Source organism: Corvus kubaryi, unplaced genomic scaffold (assembly GCF_017639235.1).
Source record: "Corvus kubaryi isolate FWS band 111438036 unplaced genomic scaffold, C.kubaryi_AGA036_p1.0 37308, whole genome shotgun sequence".
In the NCBI taxonomy this organism is placed as follows: Eukaryota; Metazoa; Chordata; class Aves; order Passeriformes; family Corvidae; genus Corvus; species Corvus kubaryi.
In genome coordinates this window covers 12,597,828-12,624,477 of record NW_024581096.1, presented here as the reverse complement: position 1 = coordinate 12,624,477, position 26,650 = coordinate 12,597,828, and the positions used below count along the sequence as shown (strand labels likewise).

The 26,650-nt window shown below is 41.9% G+C and overlaps 1 protein-coding gene across 2 annotated transcripts in view; it reads right to left on the bottom strand.

Annotated features, from left to right (window-relative positions):
• The window catches only part of ADAMTS12 (ADAM metallopeptidase with thrombospondin type 1 motif 12), a 158,999-nt gene that overhangs the window by 96,884 nt on the left and 35,465 nt on the right, over positions 1-26,650 (bottom strand). For both annotated transcript variants that reach the window (XM_042028551.1, XM_042028550.1), the window contains exon 3: positions 7,235-7,409. In XM_042028551.1, the coding sequence (XP_041884485.1) occupies positions 7,235-7,409 (175 nt within the window). The remainder of the gene's footprint in view (positions 1-7,234; positions 7,410-26,650) is intronic.

Here is a 26,650-nt window from a genome sequence, read left to right as displayed (position 1 = left end):
CCCTCTCTCCCTAGCTGTGGGATGTCTGTTTCTAGTAACAGGGCCTCTGGTCTGCACTGATGTGATTTGGAGAAGGCCCTCTTTCAGCTCCTTCCTGAGTTTCTGATTAGTCTTGTCCACCCTATCTTCCACCTTCTGTATGGTCTCTGACAGACTCCTTTCCACAGCTGCAATTCTTGCTTGTGTTGGGCCCTGCACAGCGTCTGCATACGCCCGGAGACTCCTCACCATAGAACTCACTGTCTCATCCCCGTCATTCTATGTCATCACTGCCAAAGCAGGGGCGTATTCTGGTGGTGTGTGTTGTGCAAGTTTCATCCACATCACCAGTGTACATTTTACCATGTCAGGGCTCCTAATCTTGGTCACCTGAGAATATGATCTCTATCACTGCCAGTTCTCTCAGGCATTGAATCCCTTGTTCCATGGTTTTCCAGGGGTTTAGCTGCAGCTGGAGATCTTCTCGGCACAGGTGTCCTTCCTTCACACTTCTTAAGAGCCATGTCCAGAGACTGAGAGCTTCAGGAGCCCTTGTCATCCCTTAGTCAAGACTTAAATCACGTGACACAGATCCCAAATGCCTCGCTTCAGTGCCATCCAGAATTGTACCATTGCCTGCAGCATCCCAGATTCGGACCATCCAACTTAATATAGTCTCATCAGGCCGTCCGGTGTAATCCTTCCTCAAGGTACAAAGACTCTCTATGGACAGGGACTCAGTGATGATTTCAGGTTCCAATTCCTCTGCTGGCTGTGAAGGTCCTGGATGCCCATCATCATCCACTGGGCAAATGGATTTGGCTTTGTGTTTCTTTCTCTGGACAGGGGCAATTGTTATTGGTTTAGGCTCCCCATCTGCTTTAGCTGCACCTGGAGTGACTGGGGTGTCTGCTGGCTTATTATCCTGCTCCTCTGGCTGCATCTTCTGCCCTACATTATCTAGCAGCGTGCGGTAAGCGTTAGCCAGGACCCAGCACACGGCAATGAGCTTTTTCTTTTCATCCACGTTGTTGTAGCAGTTTTCCTTCAGATACTTCTCCACCTCAGCTGGATTCTGAATTTTTTCAGGGGGGAAGTTCCAGGCTACCAGGTCAGAAGACTGCTTTAGGGTCCGGCCTATGTCCTCCCATACCCCACATCATTTAGGATTTTCCACAGCTGGGGCAGGTGTCTGGAAATCTCAGCCCTTATTTTAGACAAGCTGGAGACCACATAGAGAAACCCTACTAGATAACATAATAAGAAAATGGTATCTTTAACATCAGGGGAAACTGGACGCTTTCAAAAGGTGATGGTGCCAGATCTGAAGGGGAAGAAGGAGATGAAGGGCTGGGAATTATCATCCCCTGCTTTTTCCCCTAACAAACTGGGTGTAATTGCTAATACATTCCAAAAGGGAACTACCAAGGCCAGAATGGAAAAACGACATACAGATTCTCAACGGTTTCCATTACATCAGCCAAACTTCGAGAAATCACTAGCACCAGGCATATCAAAATGGCAGTCCTGATTCTTATTCCTGACTTATAAAAGGTAGTAAGCCAAGGACTCGACTGCCCATAGCTGTGGACATGTACTGATGGTTAGGTTCCACAGAAAAATTATTAGATCAAACAGCATGGTCTTACTGCTGTACCTCAATACAAAATGCTTCAAACCAAAATGTTGTGGGTTTTTTTTTCCCACTTTCACGTGCCCCTTTAATTGGGCACCAAATTTACGTCCCAGTTTTTGAGACAAAACCTCAGGAGGGAACACTCCAGAATGAGTGTTCCTCCCCTTTTCCTCCATCAATGAGATAAATGGGTCACAAGGAGTGAAAGTGGGAAAAAGAAAACAAAATGTTTATTAACACATAAACAAAACAGGGTAGAACAGGATAAAAAAAAAAAACCCTCAAAATATAACAAATGCCCAGAGAAGGAACAGACACATGGGCTCAGACCAGCCAGGGCCACCCTCTGGGCCCGCCGGGGCCACCCCCACAGGCTCCCTGGACCGGCAAGGAGGGAGGGGAGGCAGTGAGGCAAGGGGAAGGAAAGGGAAAAAAGAACAAGAAAAAAAACCAACAGAACCTTTTCCCAGCTAGCTGGAACACAAAGGAAACCAAAAAGCAGCACAGCGCTCCCGGTGCACTCCCTCCCGAACCCTGCCAGGACCCTGGAGCCCTTGGGCCGAACCGTTCAACGCCCCCTCGGGTCCTGGCTCCAGCCCCGTCCCCCGGGTCCATCCTAAAGGCACAGAGTCCTTGGGCATTGAGTGGACGGTTAAGGAATAAAGCAGCTTCATAACATCACCCCAGGAGATTCTGTCAAAAGCCAGTACTGCTAGTTCATGCTGTGTACTTGCAGACATAAAAACTGAAGAGAAGCCTTTGACAGTATCAAGTTAATAATCTAAAAGCAAGATCACGATTTAATAAAGTCCTGCAGTCAGACATAACCCTTAGGAAGTAAAACAGGTAGTTATTGCCTGAAACAGCTTAATGGCATTCCAGACTTCTGTTAAATGAACTATGCTACCATCATTCAAAATACTTAAAATACAGTTTTGCACAGACAACGTTGCTCTGCTCCTTTAACTCCGCCTACCCTCCTCATCATTTCACACAGCAGCCAGCCTCTTGTTTCCTTTCTTCCACGCCACCCTTATCCCATCACAGTTCCAATTTTGGAGCAAAATTGCTCCAAATGCAAAAAAATCAGTTTTAAGATTTGTAATTTCTTTGCAGACAAGGAGTTGAAGGCCCACGTCAAACCCAAACTAATCCTAACTTCTGATCTATCAAATCCTTCAATGCCAAAATGAGGGTAAAATATATGACAACTTCTGTACATCTAAAGCTCCAATTAAATATTCTCAGAGATCTATTTTAACACCCCAAACCTTTCATTCCCTGGTTATATATCACGGCCTACTGCAGCAATCACTGGGTTGCAATCTGAATAAACTCAACTGTCCTCTCTCTCTGAACAACAGCGACCTGTCCTTCTCACCAGCCCAAGAAAAAGAAGTCCATCTGTCTGTATCAGTCCCCTCTTAGTAGCACTTAGTCAGGAAGAGCTTTATTATATCACAGCATTTTCACTCACAAACGTCACAAAATTTCTCTTATTTTGAAGCTCACAAACAAACCAATGCCTTGTGGCAGACTGCATAAAAACAAGCAGTAGAAATGGGAGAACTTCTCCTGTAGAAGGGAGGATAATTTCTCTTCTCTGACATTTTATCTCAGAGCACTGTCAAATTTTTAAGATAACCTATTTAGAAGAACGAAACAAATTCCCATATCCTTTGTTTCCTCTCATGTGGGCACAAAGGATTAGGGAGGTTCTTTATAAGGCACAGGGCCACTTTTCATGTATCTTTTCTGCTACTTCTCACACATATTTCAAATGGTACAGCAAGACAGGTGGTAGCAATGTGCAGTATTGTTATGCTACTTTCAAGATTAGCATGCAGCTAATGACTGAGTCAGCTGGTAGTTAGTTGCCTGAGCAGGAATGGAAGTGTACAGCACAAACCTAAGTTTTAATTTATGTAATTTTCTGCCATGATTTTTCTCCAAGTATCTGAATCTGTTAAAGATAATACCAATTTTAAAGTAATTAATGTAATCACTGCAAGAGCACAGGAAAGTCACTGATTCTAAAGTATTACTGCATGTAGGTGAGACAGGTAACAAGCAGGTTGGACCCTGGATATTCATGCAGTCGCCACAGTAAAAGTTGTTGCACAAAGCTTCTTCCAAGAGACACAGAAAGTGCATTAAAAAAAACAAAAACAACTGGAAAAAGACTGCACAGGAGATCAACATCCTCTATCTATTCCCTCCTGTAATAATTTCTTCACTTTGACTTTTTCTATACAACTAGTCTTTCTATTCCTTGACTGGCAGATAGGTTAGTTTCTGACTGGAAGATTTCTATTATCACCACTCAACTTTGTGCACTGACTCATAAGCATCCAGGTGATTCAACTTCTTCAAGCAAAAATCAGCACTACACTTAAACCTGAACACACACCAAGCATAAGTCACAAAAATACCTCAAAACCTTAGCTTAATTTTAAAAAGCCAAACAACTCAGAGCTCAAATAAACAAACACAGATAGTCTGTATGATGAATCTCAGTCCACGAGGTTAAAATATCTCAACACCAGTTCCTAGAAGACCTACAGTGGGCAACTCTTCATCAGCTAAGCCCCAGCTCAGTGGGGACAATGCTAGGGTCAAAAACACAAAATGAGGTTTAATCTATGAAATAGAATTAGTTTTTACAATTAAATGTGAACTGTAAATTGAAAATGTTTTGCTTTGAAGTGATCCCAAAAGGCATTATTCTAAGCTATCTGTGATGTCATGTGGTTGTACAAGCTTTCTGGCGTCAACCTCAAAAGCATGAAGTATGTGAAATCCTGAAAAGGTGGCAGAGTCAACTTACTACCTTTACAATTTATTTATGCACTAAGTACTTACCAAAGCCTGAGTACTGAATACATTTGGCATAGAAAGCAAGAATTGTATCACTTTCCCTTTTTGTTCTGTATTTCACTTCTAACAAGAGCAACTTACTCTGACAATACACAGTATAAATAGAAGATGACAATGAATTCTTTCTTCTATCCCTATTGAAAAGCTGGCTACTCAGAAATGAGACAACAAAACACAGAATGGCTTGGTTTGGAAGGGACCTGAAATACTACCTAGTTTCAGTCCCCTGCCATGGGCAGGGACATCTTCCACTGAACCAGGTTGCTGAGAGCTCCATCCAGCCTGGCCTTGAACACTTCCAGGGATGGGACATCCACAGCGTCTTTGGGTAACTTGTTCCAGAGCTTCATCACCCTCAAGATAAAGAATTTTTTGCTAATATCTAATCTAAATCTACTTTCTTTCAGTTTGAAGTCATTTCCTCTTGTCCCATCGCTCCAACCCCTTGTAAAAAGTCTCTCTCCATCTTTCTTGTAGGCTCCCTTCAGGTACTGGAAGGACACAATTAGGTCACCCCAAAGCCTTTTTCCCTCCAGGCTGAAAAGATCCTCCAGCCCTCTGCTCATCTTGGTGCCTCCTCTGGACTGGCTCCAGCAGGTCCCTGTCCCTCCTGTGCTGGGACCCCAGAGCTGGATGCAGTGCTCCAGGTGGGTCTCAGCAGAGCGGAGCAGAGGGGCACAATCCCCTCCCTCCCCTGCTGCCCACGGGGCTCTGGATGCAGCCCAAGACACGTAACACCCAACATAAAAGTTAAGGGCTTTTGAGGAATCAGATTGTTAGATCCTGTCACACAGAGGGGAAAAATATAACGAAGGAAACGGTTTTATCCCCATGCACTTTTTCATACTTATTATTTAACTTTTATAACAGCTAAGATTACTGCTTGTTCCAAAGCAGATATTACTTCTAAAGGCTGACTCAGTTAAAAACAGAAACATAAATTACAGTATATTATTTTGTTAGTTCCTAAGACGCTACCTTTGTTTGGCTGCAATATCATGAAAATACTACCACCAGAAATAATTCTGTCATGTTGGAATGATTAACATAAGACAGGAAGTTTAAATTGAAAAGCCCATTAGAGCAGTGATGAAACTGCAGGGAAGTTAATGCTCTTTTTTTCCAGTGTCCAAGTACAGCCAGTCTTTTTCTGTCTCATTCTGCATGATTTTGAAGAAAGACACAAGAGGCTAAAAGTGAGAGGTAGAAAGAAAATAAGCAGACCACACAATGCAAATACACAGCATTTTCCCTAGATCTCTTATCTTCTCTCCACACTTAAAATGACTGCATACAGATGTTATTTCATCCATAAAAGAAACCTGGAAGACAGTAGGCAAGAACAACTTCCTCATTTTTCACAGGCAAATCTAAACTAATTTCTTTTGTTTATCCCAGCAGCCATCAGAAGGAATGAAAATTCAGACAGCTATTTGAAATTCTCACCAAGATAAACATCACCTTTAGACACTCCTGGTTTTTCAAATCCAGGATTATTTTCTAATAAGTAGACTTTTACTTGATGAAAAATAAAATGGAACAGCATTCGTATTAATTCTTACGGCTTCCTCTTCACCTTCCTAGTATTGTAGGAGATTGAGTAACTTCCCCCATCAGCTTTCTCAGGTTTTTACCCTGTTACCATTTTGCACTACCTTGGGCCAGCAAGCAAGAAGTGCAATGCAGGTCTACAACCAGAAATACAGAGGGGTCAAGTTGTTCTTTGCTTCTTTAATTTACCAATTCATATTACACAGCAGTAAAACTTCAGCAGCAGTCATGATGGGGGATTAGAAATTCCTACATTCCTCCTTTCATTTCCCATTCCTGGAAAGGAACCAACTTCTTTTAAACCACTGACCTGTGAATGACAGAAACACATTCCTGTGTATTCTGCAGCTGTATTTGTACATAACTCAGGCCTTAGGTCATGCAGGTAATTACTGATTCATCCCTACCCAATACTATACCTGTCTAAAGTTTGGTGCAGACTCAGATTCAAGGCCTCAAACATCAGAGAATCAATACAGAATCTGAACATTTTTGGTATAAAATAAATCAAGGAAATTATTTTACTAAATAAAGAAACTAATTTTGCAATTATGAGATACCAACTACCCTCTAGATACGCTCTTTCTTTCCAGCATAGTGTATTAGTTTGTTTTCCCAAAAGACATGATCCTGAGTATTACTGCACCAATATTTAAGCTATTTTTACTTACACTTCTACAAAAAATGCTACTGTTGATGTCCTGTACTTCACTTTCTGAGTAACTAAATAAAACTCTTTCAATAACCTGCTAACAATCACAGAAAATCTAGAAATCCTAAATTTAAACCATGGATTAGAGGTGAGTTATTTTATGTTGAGGACAGAACTTGCATGAAGTGAGAACATTTTATTAAAAATAATCCTGACTGCAAATCTTGTCATCCCAGAACTCCTCAAGAATTCAAGTTTCAATCTCACTGAACAGTTCTGGTTGGAGAAAATTTGAGGGTTAGAAAGGATCAATGGTGTGAAAAACATATCCCAGTAGTCATATGAAGAATTTAACTTTACAGAAAGAAACCCAGATGGGGTGGCTCCTCTGGTGTTTCAATTGAGATGCTCTCATTTTGCATAACCTTTTCTTACAGAATTTTAAAAAGCCTGGCAGAAGGAAAGGCACACACCACTGAAAAATAACGGCTTAAAAAGATTCAGAAAGTGAGTAGGCAGAAATCCAGCAAAATTAGTACCATTCAGTCCACATGCTCGTTCCTTTTCCATCGGGATGGCCCGTCTTCTCCTTAAAGCATTGTGAAGGTTATTTGCACCATAAATTACATGGGGATGGGGTGTTCCCTCCTTCTGTGGATGCGTTCTAATAGGCTCAATGAAGTAATCCCCATGGGGCAGATGGAAATATCCAGTCTGAAAATAAGCACAAAAGAGTTAATCGCTCCTGTTCTGTTACTAGAAGTCAAAAATAAATATACTCTTCCTACCACCATCCCCAAGCTTTCCTCATAAGCCAGTCATTACACTGCAGAAAAAAGAACACAACCGGTTTTCAGTTTTTTTGCTGCTTACAACAAGACTGTTTCATACCTCACAGACATAACAGTCCAAAGGGAAACAGAAAAAAATCTCCTTCCTAATAATCTGAAACTGAGGCTAAGACTCTCATATTCTTGCAAAGCCACTAAAAGGTCAAAAGTTTATTTGCCAAACATGATGCACGAGGAAGAGTTGCATCTTGTACTTCTGGTGTTTTGCATCCATTCCCCGGAGATCAAGACTGGAATAGAAGCTGTTTCATAAGTGCAAATCAAAATTCTGTTCCCAGCTGCAGTTCCACAATCAATTACCCAACCCATCAGATGGGCTGGACCGTGTGGTTCATGCTTGACTGAGACTAGAAACCCTAACTGGCACCCAGGCCAACACTACAATGGAAGAAATAAAAAGTTTTTCATGAATTAGCAAGCCATTGAGAACGTCCCATAGATCAGCTAACAAAATCTGCAGTATTTCACATGCTGTAACTTTGGTATCAGCCTCCTGTCTTTGTCTGATATATAGGGCCTTTGATACCCATCTGGACTACACAGGATCATCATACACATCCCTCTGCCATGATCCAGGAGACACTTCCAACCAGACATGGCTTTGGTCCATTGTGTCCCAACATTTTGGCAGGAACTGTAAACATTCCAAAACCGTTGTAATGACCTCCCACTTCAAGATATATGGAGCAGTATTAAATCTAAAAGCAAAGGATCTACTGACAACACAGATCACACTGCGGATGTGACAAGAGGCTGGAGTATTCCAGCTTTGTTTTATTATGACTTTGTTTCTTCTTCACTTTCTTGCTGTGGTCAGTGCAGCCCTCTTAGCCTGTTCTGGAGCAGGGAAGAAATGTAGTAACGCTCAGAATGACAGACAAATTAAAAAATCTTTTGTAGCACTCCAAAGCCTTACAGTTGCTCTGGACTGTTGGGAAAGCCAGTATGAGGGCAAGGATATGAAAGAAATCACATGAATGGAAGAAAAGCATTCTTATAAAACTATAAAATAACCATGGGCTCTATGGACAAGGAGACAAAAGGCAGCTCAGTGAGATACTCCACTGATTGCCACGGGCCCAATACATCCTACAGCTAACTGGTACAAATAAATAACTGTGACTGTCATTTCACAGTTTACCCAACAGTTCTGAAGATCAGAAACTTTCTTTCCAATGAAAGTTAAAACCAGAGTCTGGCATTGGTTTGAAGCCTGGTTTACTCCCATAAAGCACCAAAGGTTCAGGACTCATAGTCCATGTGTTTGTTCATCTGGGATTACAGCTATTGCCTGTATAGGTTTTGATTCATTTTTAAGAAAAAATACATTGACACTTCTGATTCTTAAACAACATACAAAAGATGCTCGTGTTTCTTTTTAAATCATAAATCAAGGCATAGCACCAGAGTCACACTACAGAAGCAGTAAATCCCACGTTCACATTGGATAAAGCTGTCAGGCAAGAGTGAATCTATACAGCAAGAATGCCTCTACAGTGGTCAGACCAGGAAATCTGTGACATGGCTTTCCCCATGTGGCTCAGGGAATCAATACACCTTCGAAAATCCTTGTCCACTCCTTTTCATTTCACAGGGTTCAGTCTTTCCTGGATACTTGTAAAGACTGGATTATTTGATTATATTGTGGGTTTTTAAGCCAGTTGGAACCAGGAGGAACTAGACATCTTCACCTGCAGATCCTGGTATTTTACAGCAAGTGGCAATAGTCACCGGATTATTTTGTCAAGGTGCATCTGTAACAAGAAAGCCAGGCAATCATATAAAAGGTGAAGCAAGTCTATCAGTGGTAACCTCAAGCTCCCTCCTCAATGCTTGCATGTTAAAATTCAGCTGTCTATCCAAGCTGTATGGAGCAGGAAAAAAAGCAAAACTTCATTATATGAATATGACTGTCCAAGTCAATTTCCAGCATGTAGGGGCCTTCCAAAAGCTTCCAGAGACTTCCAGCACTTACTGAACTCTTGCTTTGCATTTTCACTTTCACCCTGCACAGGGTGTCCACCAAGAAATTACATGCTGAGACCAACTGAGACCAAAGAAAAAAAGGAAAATCTTCACATTAAACTTACTTCAAAGCACTGAGGACTGGCAAAATTCCCTTTGCTGCTTAAATACGTCTTCAGTTTTGCTCTTCATAGCTGTTCTTTTCTGACTCACAATATAATAGCAAGAATTTTTCATTTAAAGTCCATCAGATTTCAAGCTATGTAAATACAATAGATGCTTCTTCTGCGGCATTTGTAGCATCACCTACTTTTGAGTGCATTCACACAGCCTCAGAATACACAAAGGAGGGCAGTTATGAAAGCCTCATCAGAAGAAAGCCATTCCTATTTACATTTATGAAAGGGTTCAGTTATCACCACGGAAAAAAATAACTGCAGAGAAGTTTTCCTCATTCAAACTTCCTTATGAAAAGCTACCATGTAATACAGCCATTAAAATGGTCAGAAAATAGGGACGGGGTGTGTTTGTTTGTTTTGGGGGGTATTTGTTTCCCTCAAAGCCTACAGGGGAAAACCTGCAAATCTACCACAGAAATTTTTTTTAATTGTTTTTCTCCCCTCTTTCAAATCTCACTCTTTGCCCTCAGATTCTGACATACTGTGACTGCAAATGCTTAGCATACCGTGTTTGGGAGTGCTGCTGTATCACTTAATGGGATTTTTAATCCATGTGCCCCAGCATTTTGATGCAAACAGCTCCCTGAACACATCTCATCTCCTACATTGCACATCACTTTCCAGGAGGACAATGGTGATCCTGGGACACTTCTGACTTAAAGTTTTCAATCAAGTGTTTGGTTTTCAGTAGAATCTGCATTTTCCAGTGGAAAGCAGGTATTTTTCACATATATATTTCAGTCAAAAGCTTGGGGCCTTGTCAAAATACAATTTATGGCATGTTTTTTTCTATCAGTTTCACATAGGAAGTTGAAACGGAGTCCTGTGGGAATGGAAAAAGCAGCTTTACCCTTGGCTATGGTTTTGGAATTGCAATACTACCCCAGACAGGAGGGGCTAGGATTAGTGGATGTTTTGCAGGAGAAAAAGGGAGGGAAAAAACTACAGTCTGTAGTCTAAAATTACAATAACTGAGTATGTTGACAATAATGCCAAAAAAAAAAACATCTGTAGTGAGAACAGTGTGTAACTCCCCGAAACCAAACAATATTTCTGACAACAAATTTCAGACAATATTTTTGACAACAGGGCAGTGACAGAATCTGAAAATACAATGACTTTTAGAAGCAACACAAAACAAAAATAAGAGGGCAAGATCCTGGTTTTACCTTTAGGTACTTTGCTCCACGTGTTTATTATAACTGTAATACATGGTAAGAGAAATTAAGTTTGAATAAAAGAATTAAAGAAAAGAATGTGACATATGGAACAAGAATTACCAGAGACCTGCAGCTGCAAACAATCTAAACTGCGCTGGTGAAGCAAATTATCTGTTAACATTACACACGCTAAATTTATTTTAGGTAAACACTTAGTTCCTTTCTGTATGTCCCTTTTTTTTTTCCAGGGATCTTTCTTTTTGAATTTCTCTGTTCCTATTGCAGCCAAAACAAAAACCTAGCATCCAGATGAGACTTTTCACTACATCCTCAGACAGAGCTAGAAAAAACCAGACCTGTCATGATGTTGCTCAGACAGAAAGAGGTTGGGGCTTTTAGGTACTGAGTAATTTGATGAAAGACTTTTATGAACATGACCCACAGAAAAGGAGAGCATTCTAGTTCTTACACACTTCTACAGAATAAAACCATGCTTTTAGCACAGCTTAGTGAAGAAGGTGCTGTGATACTGAAACACAGACTTGTAGTTTACCATACCTTTGGTCTGAAATGAAAATAGCTTATTTTTAAGACAAAGTAAGTAAAAGAACAGAATACTATCATTCCGTAAGATTTTAAGTTCTTTTGTCACACTTGCTATAATATTTTAGGCGCTTCCAGAAAACTGGGCAGAAAGTTCAGGTACAGAGGATCGGGAAAAAAAAATAGCCATATTTACAGCAAGACAGACTTTTGTGGAAGAAAACAAGGTATCTGGAGAGGAGGGAGTATCTGACATCTTCCAGTTCCCAAGGGAGAGACATCAGTTCTGGATACTTCAGAGAGATGGGTCTTTCTGGCTAGGGGCATATGCTCAGCCAAAGAGAGAAGTCAAGTCTCTAGGGCCATGTCTATCAGCTACCATACAACCCCTTAAGATACACAGTCACTCAGCTGAGAGACTTGGCAGAGAACCAATACTCCGGGTTATAGCCCCAGCTTGCTGGTGACCACTCTCGACTTTCTTCTTTTCACTCTTCCTGGATGAAGGTTAGCTAAGCTAAGTCTTAAGAAGCTAAGGCATTAAAAACCCCCAGCTTTTATAAAAACATGTCCAAAATACGCCTTCATTTGCCCTTCTGCTGTGCCACAGATACAGTTCATTAAATAATTCTGAATCAGGAGCCACATCTATGGACTCACTGCAAGCTTTGCATCTCACACAGAAACTGAAACAGCCTAGGTACACTCATTTCTACTTGAGGAAATTCTCTGGAAATTAATGTTGTATAGAGACTGCAGCAGGCTTGTTGGGGTCCCTCCCCTGCCGTGTAGCCCTGGGAGAGGGGCCCTGAGGGCACAGACACGGGGTTTCCCTGCCCCTGCTCAGCCTCCTTCCCATTGGTTGGTTTGTGTTCCCTGCGCGGGCAGAAGGACCTTTGGTCCCGTGACTGGAACAGTTCCTGGGCAGAGCTCCGGCCATGCGGCTGGAGAAATAAACATCTCTGAAACATCTAGCAAGAATCTGTCTGTCCATATATATTTCCTTTCCACGGGACTCCTGGTTTGGTATATGCGTGTTGCAGGATCCCCACTGCAACATAATGGTGGATAATGCGGGCAGAACGATCCCCGATCTCTAAGCGACTGATTTGTGTGAGTAAACCCTGGAAACTTTGGATTCCTCTTCTTGGTTTTGCTTTGCTATTCCATATCTAAACTATGGAAGAACCGTGGGAAGACTCTTGGCTTTCAGAGCCGCATATGGACATTTATCTTAAACTTAAAATGATTCTTGAACAACGATTTGTAAATTTTAGCTTGATTCAAGCTCAAAAAGAACTGAAACACTTCCTGGCATGGTTGTTTAAGAACTTTTTCTATGTTTCTTGGGATTTAATTCTTACCAAGGGCTTTTGGAAAACCGTTTGGACACAGTTAATACTGGAGTCAAAATATATGCCGATGGAAGAATATTTTCGTGAATATTATTTAGTTACCGAGACTGTTGAGCAATGTCAGCTGTGTCCTGGTGAAGGGAAGCCTGGCGCAGGGACCGTGCGGCCCAGGCCACGTGCACCGAGCGCTCTGCGAGCAGCAGCGAGGCAGTTCCCGCGCGCGGGCGGAGCCACGCGAGCCGCAGTGTCGGCGGCGGAGCGAGGCATGGCAGGAGCAGCGGGACCCAGTGGTGCCCGCCCGGCCCCATGCAGCGCGTGGTGGAGCGAGCCCCATGAACGCCCGGCCGAGAGGGGCGGCGCGCGGGCAGCGGCTGGCAGCGATGGCGGTGGAGCAGAGCCGCGCCCAGCCAAGACACGCGCTGGAGCAGGGCACGGGGGGGTCGTCGCTCGGGGGCCCGGCCGAGACGTGGGTACAGCACCAGGCAGCAGCAGCGAAGCTGCGACCAGAGGAGGCGACGCACGGAGAACTGAGCGGCGCGGCCCGGCCCGGCCCACGCAGCCCCGAACGCGACCCCGGGAAGAGCGCGCAGGCACCAGCAGCCCCGACAATTCCAACACGGGAGCGACCGAAGGAGAGAGCAAAGATGCAGCGAGACAGAAAACAGCAGCCACTCGGAAAAAGGAAAAGATCATAGTAACTAAGACCTTAGGGATAGTAAAATGGTATAATGTTAAGCAAAATTATGGTTTTATAACAAGGTGTGACAACCAGCAAGACATATTCGTGCATAGAACTGCTATTAAAAAGAATAACCCTGAAAAATGCATCCCAAGCTTGGGAGATGGAGAGGTAGTGGAATTCAAAATTGTACAAGGTAGAAAAGGGTTACAAGCATTGCAGGTCACTGGGCCTGATGGTTTTCCTGTAAAAGGCAGTATATATGCAAAAAATCGTAGTCATGTTAGACAGTATCTCCCTTGTAAACCCCCCCTACAGTCTCCCTTTCCTAATCCCACCTTTCCCTTTTACCCTATGTCCTATTACCCCCAGTGTATTCCCAATCCGTTTTTTCATCCATGGTTTCCCTCACAAAACCATGCTTTTGCCAATTGTTTCCCCAAAAATCCCTTTCCAATGCCGAGTGGGGGATGAAAAGGGGGAGGGAAGAAGTTAACCCCTCTCCTGCCTCAGTTTCCCCACAAAGCATGCTCAGAGAGTCCTGTCTCCCTTCTGTCAGCCCTAAGATGTTCCACAGAATCTGTTTGGACATTTAAAGACTCAGGAGGGTGGCTTGTTTTGTCTTGAAACTGTTCTTGCTATGTTTATCCAGTTGTTTTCATTCTCCTTTTATTAAAATAAAACGGGTGAGGTGTTGGGGTCCCTCCCCCGCCGTGTAGCCCTGGGAGAGGGACCCTGAGGGCACAGACACGGGGTTTCCCTGCCCCTGCTCAGCCTCGTTCCCATTGGTTGGTTTGTGTTCCCTGTGCGGGCAGAAGGACCCTTGGTCCCGTGACTGGAACAGTTCCTGGGCAGAGCCCCGGCCATGCGGCTGGAGAAATAAACATCTCTGAAACATCTAGCAAGAATCTGTCTGTCCATATATATTTCCTTTCCACGGGACTCCTGGTTTGGTATATGTATGTTGCAGGATCCCCACTGCAACACAGGCTCACTTGAAAATGTATGACTTGGAACACATAATTTTAAAAGACATCTTTGTTCACGCTTCATTCAGGTCATGGTATCCTCAATTATCATCTTCATTGTCCATCCTAAAAACATTTATTACTTCTTCTATTTTGTGATTTTTCTTAAGAATAAACAGTCCGGGTATCTTATTCCTACATTCACGTGTGAGTGCCCTGTTGCTGCATTGCATTGTAGAAATATCCCATCTTGTTTTCTCATTACAGAAGATCTACAAATGATTATAATTGCATGGCCATGAAGTTTCTTTGAGCCTCATTAGGTAGCATCTCCGCAGCCTTCTGCTTTGAAATCCCCAGTAGTTCATAAAGCACATGAAGCTCCTACATCTCTAACTGTGCCCAGCAGCAGTCACTTCATGTTGTCCAGGTCCTTTCACATTCTCACATTCTATTGTTTGAAATATATACCACTGGATCCAAGCCAAAACTGTCCTCCTTTGCTGTATCTAAATCTCAGACACACCATTAAATTCCAACAGGGTAAAACTTTATTGCCCACTAGAGTACTAGTAACTGGACATTTTTATGGTCTTGAAACTGAGCAAAGATAGTATTTCATAAATTTATTTTACAGAACTTTCAGTGCTGATTATAGTAAGCTGAAACAAGGTGTGTTTGCCACATGCTGAGCATCCAGCAGGTAGATGGCATGGCACAGTTGAATAATAATTCTTCAACTCAAACTCAGTTTGAACCCTTCTTCTACTTACCACTGTGATTTCCACAGTGCAGATGAGACAGACCACCAAGGACTGCCTGAAGTCCAGAGCACTCCAATGATCTGAAGCTCCTTCTGTCAGTATTCCCTTGTTGCTCCATTGCTGGTGAGTCCCCTGGGTCTTGAGGAAGACAAGGTCGCAGTTCTTTGGGCTGCCCAGTCTGTCCACAGGCAGTGAGGTGACACCCCACCAGGACAGGCTGGGGGCATGGTGCCCAGCCAGTGCTCTGAGCCTCACAATAAATTACATCACTTGAAGATGCTACCTTGAGAATTAAATATACCTGGATAAGTTTCCTGCTGCAAAAGTCAGCTAGGTCACACCGGCACTGCATCAAGCAAGGACTATAAAAAGTAGTAAGGTCTCAAGCTCTACCTCAGGGTGAATATAACAGCAAGCTTAATATAAATTTGAAAATCAATCAGCTTTGCTATCCAGCTTGAAGGACACTCTTTGGTAAACAGTAACATATTTTTTATGAGTTTTTTACTATTCCTCATATTTATGCTCTCCCCTTTCCCCTTCTCCCCTGTTTTTATATTGGAAATTTTAATGGCAACTAGTGGGGAAAAAAGTACTAAAAAACTCTGCTGCTTTTCCAAGAGCAAGAGGTTTACTTTGATTGTAATCACAAGAGGGTAAGACTATCAAGTTTTTACTTCATTTGAAATTGAAAAACAACTCAGGCAAGTGTTACTGTTCTGAGACAAAACAAAGAGTTTGCCCAATTCCTCCAAAGACAGTTTGGGAGAGTAAGAAAGAGCAACAGCTGTTTTCTTCCCAGAAAATACTCTTGGAATATCTCACTCATGTTTTCCTAATTGAACTTGTTCAGAATGCACCGTATTCCGGGGGCTTATGTTGTACAAACTGGGGGGAGAGGGTGGTATCTCATTAATATTAGAACTGCCTTTCATGAAAATGGAAATTAACTACGTAAAAATAGTTTGTACTTCTCAGCATTTGAAATCCCCTCTGACACTTCCAATGAGAAGTTTTGAAGCTTTGATTTGGAAGCCAGTACATTTTTACAGTTTGCAAAGCTGGTTACCTTTGATGATTTAAAGCCTATCTAATGCTGAAGCGTAAAGATTTAACACCAGATTGTTAAGAGGTTCTGTGCATAAACAGTGCTGTCTATTAAGAATGAAAAGACAGGCAAGAGGATCCACAAAGCAAACATGATCTGTAATCACAGAGACAGAAAGCACCATGGCTGTTTTGGCTTCCTGCTCACTTATATTGTAAAACTAATTTCAAGCTAGTGAGCATGACAGTGTTAATACTGCAGAGTTCAAACTTTATTAGAGAATAACTAAAGGCAAACATTTGATCAAATGACAAGTGGCTTTGTTTCTATTGACCAGTACTGTTTGTATTACTGTGACCTACAGGAACCCCAGTCAACAGGCAGAAAGCAGAGATACAAATGATGACAGCTGCCACAACGTGTGCAGATAGATGAAAGAAAGCACAATTACCCATTTTCCAGTGGATGAAAGTCTGTCAGGAACTTTACTCCTCTCAACAGCAGAGCAAGGGACGGTCACAGCCAAACCTCTTCCTCTCCATAGAAATTACTTTGCTTGATGAAACAGAAGTCTGTGTGGAAGGGCAACATCAAACTGACCCACCTGCTGATGCTGTTCTCCTCTCTTCACTCTGTTCAGCCCAAAACCAAGAAGTGGTGTCAGGAGCAGACAGCATATTTTAGGTCTGCATTTGTCATCATTGGTGTGTTGGGAGAGGAGGCTTCTGCCTCTCTTTTCTCCATGAAACTGCACAGCCCAGACAGGACTTAAGAATGAATTTCAGCATGCCATGGAAGGGTCATGCCATCACTTATCAGTGTCATTTCAAGGTGACCTTAAAGGCAGCTCATCCTGATGCCCTCAGCCTCTTCTTTACTTACCACCTGTATTTCCAGTGCCTTTCCAAAAGGTGAATTTCTGGTACCAAAGGAGCAGCACTGTGACATAGGAGAATCTTTTCATGAATACATGAGGAGTCATGGATTCTGCTCAACAACTGCAGCTTGAAACACACTGCCCTTGTTTCCAGGGTGGTGTGTGCAAGCAGCTGCTCCATTTGCTCTGCACAGTCTTGTGACAGCCTGCGAGCCATGCTCAAGCTGCAGCTTGCTGTGCTGTCCCTGGGGAGGAATGAAGACGGAGGGAGCTTATCAAAACCAAATACCTTACAAAACAGGAAAATTCAGTCCTGGTTGAGGGCAGCTGTGGCAAGTGAGTGACACACTACACCAAAAAGGTTATTCTGCACCACAAACCAGTCTCTGTTTAGAAAAGGACTGGAAGTAAGCACTGGGATGTGGAAGGAGAGGGGAGAAGAAACTAAATGAAACTATAAAAACAAACTGAGATCCAGAACGTGCAGGACAAAGCGCAGTCTCTAGCATGCAGCCATGCTCAGCACGTGCCACTTTGGGAACCAGCATGATGGTAACTGGCAATCATCACAGAAGTGCTGAACTCCTTCTGGCCTGGAGCAAAGCACATGCCGCTCACTTGACTTTCCTGGTTATTTCTGTCAGCCTGAGAAGGGAGAATGATGTGCTTTCATGACTGCATCTGGCACCCACGAATGCTTTTACAAATCTAGTACAAGTCCCAGCTCCCTCCAACACTTACCAAAGCTGGAGGCTGATCTGAGTCAGCGTGGGATTCAGGTCAGTTTAAAAGCACAAAGCATTTGAGCTAGCTCTGAATGTGATGTAAATCCCTCTTTGAAGCTTGAATTCTGACTGAAACCCATTTCCACTAACATGAGAGGCACAGTGCACACACTGATATATCATCAAATTCACCTATGCACGCTAGACACTTCAGCTCACAGGCAGAAAATTAACTTCTCTCTCAGAGCTGCAGAGAGATGACCTATACTCCGAAATACAAGTCATGCAAAAAGCCCACTCCAGTGAAAGCAAAAGCCTGCAAGACAAACAAATGCTCCTCAATCTACTAACAATCAAGTTTCTGCTCAAAACTTGGCAGGACATACTCAATGAAAGTATTTACCTGCAAAAGAACAAGAAAATACTTTTTGTACAGACAAGAGAGATGCTGTCTGCAAATGACATGTTCCTGAACACATGCTCATGGTTCTGTACAGTAAAATGTTTTACTGAAAAAAGTTTGCTTAAACCCAAAATATACCAAATCAAATTTGGTACAAAACTAGTAACCCAGTAAACTACTTAGACTAAGACTAGCATAAAAACTCCGGTAATTTCCAGGCCCCTTCTTCTGGGAGTGTGATCTGATGAAATCTCAAGGGTGTCTGAGGTGATGAATACTTTAAAGTGCTTCTGAAGCTGGAGGGAAATCAACAAGTCCAACACTTTCCAGAGCAAGGCTGTGTGTAATAAGGACCTAAAAAGGCTGGAAAATGGACAACATGGGGAAACAGCAAGTGGCACAGACAATCTGGTGAGTTCCTGCCTGTTTGCCCTAGTGAAAAAGATACATCATTTCAAAACATGCTGGCAGCAACAAAACATTTTTTCACCCAAGACAGGAGGTTCACATCCCTCTTATGCTGAGGACCCCAGAGCTGGATGCAGTGCTCCAGGTGGGTCTCACCAGAGCAGAGCAGAGGGGCAGAATTCCCTCCCTCCCCTGCTGCCTAGAATGCCCTGGGTGAAGCCCTGGAAACAGTTGGCTTCTGGGCCAAACATGTCTCTCCAGAGTAGAAACAAGTATGTCATGTGGCACAGTGTCAAAGGATTAGGTTTTAGTCTAAATATTATTAATTTAAGATTTCCATTGCACACTGTTTTGATATGTGTGGTTTTTTTCTTTTTGAACTATTTCTGTAAAAAAACAGGTTTTGACTGTCGAAAAAATTACTGGTTTTATTTCAAACTGACAAGAATTAGACCTTCCATCAAACTCATTCATTGTCTGCAAAGAGATTGCTTTTGCTGTTTTGGAAACGCAATACTTTTTGCAATAAAAGCACTGAATTTCGCAATAAAAGCAGCAGTCAGACTTTTAGGTTTGAATGCAGTATACTGTAGCACAAAAAAAAAAGGCCAAGATAGAGAAAAATTAAGCTATTTATCTGGTGAAAAAATTGCAGTAAAACATTCTTTGGAACCAAGCAAGTGAGGAAAAGTATTTTGCTACAATAAAAGGACTCATTTTCTTTCTGTTAAAGTTTCGTTGTCTTTTTTTGCTCACAGGATGTTTAAGTTTTGTCTCTAAAACTGGCATGTTTTAAAATCCTCATGATGTACCTCCCAGGAATTCAGAAACCATGAACATCCCTTTAAACTTAAAAAAAAGGCACAGATGTTCAGCTTTTCCAAGAATTCAGCTGTTTGTTCCCTTAGGACTTCCAAAACTTTTACGAGACACTGGTACAGTGACATGTAAGAAAATCTGCAAAAGAATAAGAAAATACTTTTTGTACAGATAAGAGAGACGTTGTCTGCAAATGAGACATGTTCCTGAGCACATGCTCATGGTTCTGCACAATAAAATAGTTTACTGAAAAGGTTTACTTAAACCCAAAGTATACCAAGTATCTTCAGCTACTACTAAGGATGATTCTTACTAATCTAGGAATACTAAAAATTCAAAAACTTGGTAACAATGGAAAGAAATAGAAGATACTAAATATTAGTTCATAAGCAGTCCTGACAGAACCCCAATGGACTTGAGAGTTTTTCAAAAGAGGGGTGTATTTGACTCATAAACCTTTAACAAGCTTTTGTTTGTTCAGAGAACTGTTTACAAACAAATTTATAAAGGAATTCTGGACTGAATCATCAATATTTCACAATTAACCTCTCTCAAAGTTGAACTTTAAAATACAGTACATAGAAAAAGAAATTCATTCTGCTCTCACTATTGGTCAGAACTGCACAGGTAAATACCAGAATTTTACTGCAGAAATCTTTTCAACTGAGACATGAGACTGTGACTTTTTGAAAGACACTTTCTCAAATGAGTTTTTTTTCTACAGGATGATGCCAGATCATGAAAATTCCACTGAAGCATCAGTAATGGAAATATTATCATTGACAATGTTTTTGCACAAGGGAAATAAATGCTTTTTTTATGTGTGTGTGTGCATGTATGTTCCTCTCCAAAACATTTCAGGCAAGATTTTCCCAAGTTGATGTGTTTCTTTGTCAACCTTTTTTATTTCTCCTCTATGACAATGAAAACCAGAAAATAAACAAATACATCCCTGGCTCTCAACCCCATTGATTTATTTGCAGCAGGAATGGACCTGACAGCCTACATCACACAACTAACTACATGTGGATTCCAAAGGCAATGAATAATCCCCTCTAGGCTCAGATGAAAACACATGCATTGTTCCCATCCCTTCTATTGTCACTTTAAAATATTCTTGACCATACTCTATGCTCAGTACTCAAAACGTAGCAGCACTTAGAGATCCCAAACCCAAGTTTTGTATGAGAAGACTTTTGAGACAGATTCTGCCAGAGCACAGCCAGAGTCACAGAGGTGGTTTAGTGCAACTGGCAGTTAAAAATCACTTTGAGGAGGCTTCTTTCCCCAGGGCTGCTAGCTGTTTTTCAACAGCTACACCACCTAATCCTAGCCCAGGATACACTTTCTCCTTCCCTTCCACAGCCAAAAATGGTAGGAGACCTCTGGATTGTGCCTGATTTTCTTCAAAACATCAAGACTCACACATCTCTTTTTGCAGTTTCAACAGGTCTGGACAGTGCTGCTGAGAGGACAACAGCCACCCTCCAGCTGTGCCTGCCCAGACACTGCTCAGATCCCTTCTCCTTTGGCTCTAGACTTCCCTGTGCAGTTAGTGCCCAAACTGTCCAAAAACCTGTGTTTGGCTTCCTCACATAATGTGACCCCATTAATTTGGCATAGTCTTTGATTACCTTTCACTGAGAAGCTCAAGAAAATATATAAAGATAAGATGCTTTTATCTTTGGTCTCTGTAGTTTTCACAGTTTTTTCTGATGGTTTTTTCCATAGTTCAAGTCTTAGCCATTATCTTCTGAGGCTCCAAGGAGGTGGCTGGGATTTGATTGCTTGATGTCCTTAAACAATAACCCTGCTAATTCAGGAAGACTGTAACACAGCTGCAGAAGTGAAAGGTTCTAGGTCCAGCAAGTGAAACCATGTTCAGCTCTGAGCCACAGCAATGCGTAGTGGAGAAAGCAAGCAAATGAGGAATAAGCAAAAGATACAGTTACACACACACACGGATTAAAATCAAGCACACATGAAACACCAGAAATACAACAGGCATCTCAGTTGGATCCCTACAACTGCAGAAGATTTGAGCAACTGTGCAGTACAGCTACACTAGAACCGAGAAAAGAACTCTTAGCACAATTAATCCTCGACTTGCAACAAACCTTCTGACCCTTGTCTCATTCCACTGGTAATGCAAAAACACAAGTAAATCAGTTGAACTGAATTTTCAGCCCATCAGATGGAACACTTGTTAAAAAAAAAAAAAAAAAATACACGCACACACACTAGCCCTTTTCAAACTGCAAATAAATTGTTTTCCTCTACTGCCATAGATCTTTTAGAAATATCATACCTGCTGGCATGTGTGCCTGTATATGAAAAAGAAACAGACACAGAGTGTATCAGCCAATATTGCCAGTCCTCTGATAACAGTTCTTCACACATAAAGAATCCACATGGATTTTTTGGACAACAGAGTGAGAGCCACAATTCCAAATTATCTGTAGGACTAAAGGCCAACAAACAAAAGATTGTAACACTAATATCAGTGACACTAATACCTAGTAGCAAACACTGTCTCCTTGGTGACACACACCATCGGTATTTTTTAGGGACACTCATAGAACTGCCAGGATTTACAAGATGGGTTTCTGAACTGAAAGGCTCAACAAACTCTCAGAATCAAACATAAAACTTAATTCCTTTTGCTGAGAGGAAAAGTTAGAGCAGCAAAACCTGTACCTAATACAACATTTTCTGAAGAAAAACATCCCTTTCCAGCTTGCACTCATCCTGTTGCCTTTTTTTCTACACTCACAGTCTCATAGCAATTTTTGGTGATACCTGTGCAGAACCTACCACAATGCCTGTGACTCAGACACACAGCACTACTGTCACATGAATTAGTACTCTTTATAAAAACAACAGTAAAAATGAGTAATACCCCACATGAGAAAAGTTTATTTTATCATTTGGGCTCCCAATAGAGATATGGCTTGAAAAACAATCCAACAAACAATACCATGTACACTCATTTGCCACAATGGGATGCATATGTGGGTTTACAGACCTGCCTGTGAGTCTCAGAAACAAAAAATCCATGTTACAGCCTAAGCTAGAAGATGTTACGGGCCACACTTTACCTCTTGAGGTACCCAGCAAACTCTTTGTGTGGTAGCAAGGCACAGCTCATTATAAAAATATGCCTCCTATGGATCTCTGTGACTGGCCACCAATTAAGGTTTTTTTTTTACTGTCTGACAGGATCTGTTAAACATGCACAATATACAGAGGAATCAGAAGCACATCAGAAAGCCAGTCTATAATGGAGACAATTGTTTGTGTATTAAAGTTTGTCTGCTTGTACTTCCGCAGATGCACTGATCCAGGCCACTTCTGGCCCTCCAAGAACATCAATCCATTAATCTCCTCCCAAACTGTAACAAAGTCTGGGGCAAACTTTTTCATTCTTTGTCGAATTTCCTGCGTGTTCACTCATCAGAGGAAGTAACTTTAAGGGATGGGACTATGCAATTACACGAATTTATTGTTTAAAATAACAAACGCATCAGTCGAGGCGTGAGATTTTACAACACCTCCGAGTAATGGCGACTAGTCACAAGATTTAGGGTTATATCGTAATTTATAACTTTCTAATCCAATAGATGCTTAAAACGACGCTTTGTTTTGGATTTATGACCTATCACCTGTGGCACTTCTCACTGCAATGCAGCTGTGTCTTGACCAATAACTTCTCATGTCACGTACACACAGATGTCTCTCTTATACCATCTACATTCTTAACTTAAACTATATAAAATCACACTATTATATTTAAAACCCTCCACCAGAACACCCAGTGTACATTTTTACTAATAACTATAGGAACACAGGCTTGTAATCCTTTTGCTTAAGATCTACAAATCTCTGTCAATGAAGCCAGACCTAGTCTCTTCCATGGTTGTAAATCAAACCCTTCTTTAATTGCAGGAGTTTCTACTCCTCTGTCTCCCACAATTCTTATTTTGCAATATTTACTACTTTTCAAACACAGTATCATATTCCCAGAAAAATTTCACAATCCCTATGCTGCAAACTAAACACAATCTTTTCCTGGATAATTAACACCAGGCATCTCTGCAAAGAGTGAAAGAATAAGGGTTTCATCAGTCCCCTGCTTCCAAGGGGACTTCCAAGGGGACTTCTAATAGGAAAGCCTGTGATTGATTTCTAATAGGAAAGGCCGAACAAAAAAAGAATCTGCAAGCAAAATAGTGAAATGCACATGAGAAGTACATTTGGATTAATTTCTATTAGATCTCTATCCAAGTTCAGACCTATCCCCTTAGACCACAGCATCCTTCTACCAACATCTGGAATTTCAAAACCACACCCATTTAATAAATGGAACTTTTTGTAATTCACCATCAAAGAATATAATTTTACAACATATGGAGGAGCACACAGAAAATTTTATTAGGTTCAAAGATCCTGTTAAAAAATACCCCACAGTATTTTCATTCCACTGTTGAGATGAGTACTCTTTTGACTGCCTCCTCATGGTATAATCATCCTTCTGCCAGCCCTTCCATCTGCACTGGGTGTCTCAGTTGTCCATTTGGACATGACTAACCAAGTGAAAAGGTTGGGGCAATCAGTGGTATTGCCATCACATTTTGTTTTCACAGGCTATAGGGAGGAATCAAGGAACAAAGTTTGTGCTTCTGCTCAACTCACTTTGAAGAGTGCTGTAGCAGAATTCTACCTCTCTGAGTCTGCCATCCAAGAACCACCTAAAACCATCTGCTGAGCTAAATCTCAGTCATGTATTTTGGAAGGATAAGGACTGATTCTGAGGGCTGATAGCCTGATGTCATGAAGTCGTGAAAGCCTCCACAGAAGAAGAGTTGTAAGCATCAGGGTGATTTAAGGTATCAGGCAGGTCACCTCATGACAGGTATCTAATGGTGGAGATCTGGACTCTGATGGAACAGACTTCATGACAGAGGCTCTGCTGTTCTGTTCAAGCAGATATTCTGAGCATCCTTGTATCTCTGGTGTATTTCCCAAATGCTTCTGGGGTCAGTGCTCTGTGTGGGATTCCAGACTGAATTGCTGTGGGGTGCTAAACAGTGAGGCAAGCTGGAGATAAGCCAGAAACGAACTTTCTGAAAAGACAGTATCTAAGCCATGCTGGTGCAAGAAATAACCTTAAAGTCTTCCTTCCTTCCTTCATGCTCACCTTGCTCCTTCTAACACTGACTGTTGCTAAATGATTTGGCAGCCTAAGTAGAACTCAGCCCTTTCCTCATCCAGACACCAAAGCATCTTTGAAAATTCAGAGATTGGAAGGGATGTGAATGGTCAAGCCCACAGAGAGGGCTGGGAAGCAGAAAAGGCTGCTACACAAAGTCCTTGAGCTCATGTGAAGGTCTGCTGCTGGTTCCCAGAAGAAAACCCAGTGAGGGCATTGCAAGCTGCAGTTAACAGACAAGCCCATGGTTTCCATACCACTGCATGGCACTGGGAGCAGCAGGATCTTTTGCCAGGAATGTCTTTTGAAAAAAGGTCTTCTTCTGATCTTTTGAGAAACTACTCAGCCTCACAAGCGGAATGTTCTCAAGCTTCCAAAGTTTGAGAGCGTGATTTAAGAGACAGACTAAGACGCAGTGATGACTCCAGACAGAACAATTTACTTTGATAGAAAAAGTTCCCTCAAAATGACTTTTTCTTGTTTTTAATAATGGATTCAGTCAACAGCCAGGAGGAAAAATAGTTTCAAAACCTTTCATGCTAGTTCAATGCACCAAAACCCACTTGCTTGCACCTATGGGGAGTGCTAAATCATGAAGGTTCAAGAAACGGACTACCTTTTTCTTCTTGAACTAGAAAGAAACAGCTTTCCTCCCCAGACAATGACTGCCTGTGGGCAGTTCAAGCTCTCTAATTCCCTGGCATTGACCAGCCATGTTTCCCCATCCCTATTCTTCACTGATAAATCCTTTGTTACCATCATGATCAGAAGCACCTGCGCTCTGTCTGAGGTAAAGACACTATTCTGTTTTAATCTGCAATACACAAAATACAACACTGGAAGCGCCTTCTTTTATTCTGACTTATGCAAGTTGGTCTGACTTGCATTCTGATGCAACACATGCAGTAATGAATGACAGAGTTAAAATAAACCAATTGCTCATATGCCACATTACTAAGCTTCCAGCAGTGACATGAAACAAAAGGGAGTTCAAGAACAGCATGAGGAGTCACTATGTGCAGCACTACAGCTGCAGAAGAAAATATATTCCCTGGCTACAGCCAGCCACCAGTTCAAATTCTGACCAAACACATTTAAGCAGTTATTGCACAATAAGGACCTTGTTTATGCTCTGCTTCTTTCCTAAGCTATGCTATACAGTAAATTGAGGGAGTTCACTGTAAATCTTCTTGAGTGAATTCCCATCAGTGGGAACTGGACTATGGTGAATGGACCCATGACTACACTCTGAGGGTCAGTGATCCCAAGCTGAGACACAAGTCAGAAGCGTAAGTTTGAAAGGGAAGAGAGATTACTGGTTGTGAAAGGAAAGGAACTCATGCCACCATCAGCCCACATTATGCAGCAAGGTGACTGCAGAGTCTTCAGCAGCACCTCTTAAGAAACTCAGAAGATCCTCTTCAGCAGATTTTGTGGCTATGTGCTAGCTGATTACAGAATAACTATCATGGAAACAATTACTTTAATCATGTAAACCAATGTCCTGCACTAGAAAAGAGGCCACATATTGACTACTTTTAGAGAGACTTTTCATTGTTGGTTTTATCCCTTTGGATTCCCTCCCTGTCCCTGCAGTGTCTGGTCTCTGGCAAAGCTGGTAAAAATGAATCCCAGATGTTAAATGCATTCTTACAAGATGAAACACACAAAAAAATAATTACCCTCCTAGCACTGGGCAGATTGGCCCATTCAGCTCCACCCATAATTTAGTCTTTTTCAAGGCCAATATAAACTCCAGACGTGGCACTCATCAGACCAGACACAGATATAAACCCTTAATATTGTGCCCTCAGAATCTCTTTCACCATCACTGAAGAACTAGTAAGTTCATCTGGGATGAATTAAACTGCACACAAGGAAGTGCCCTACAAGAGTCCTCCTCACTGATCCTGTAGGTCTGGACAAGCTGAGAAGGGGACAGAATCATATTCCATCCAATACGTCTCATTTACAGTGACCTGGGATACCATTACAGTATTTT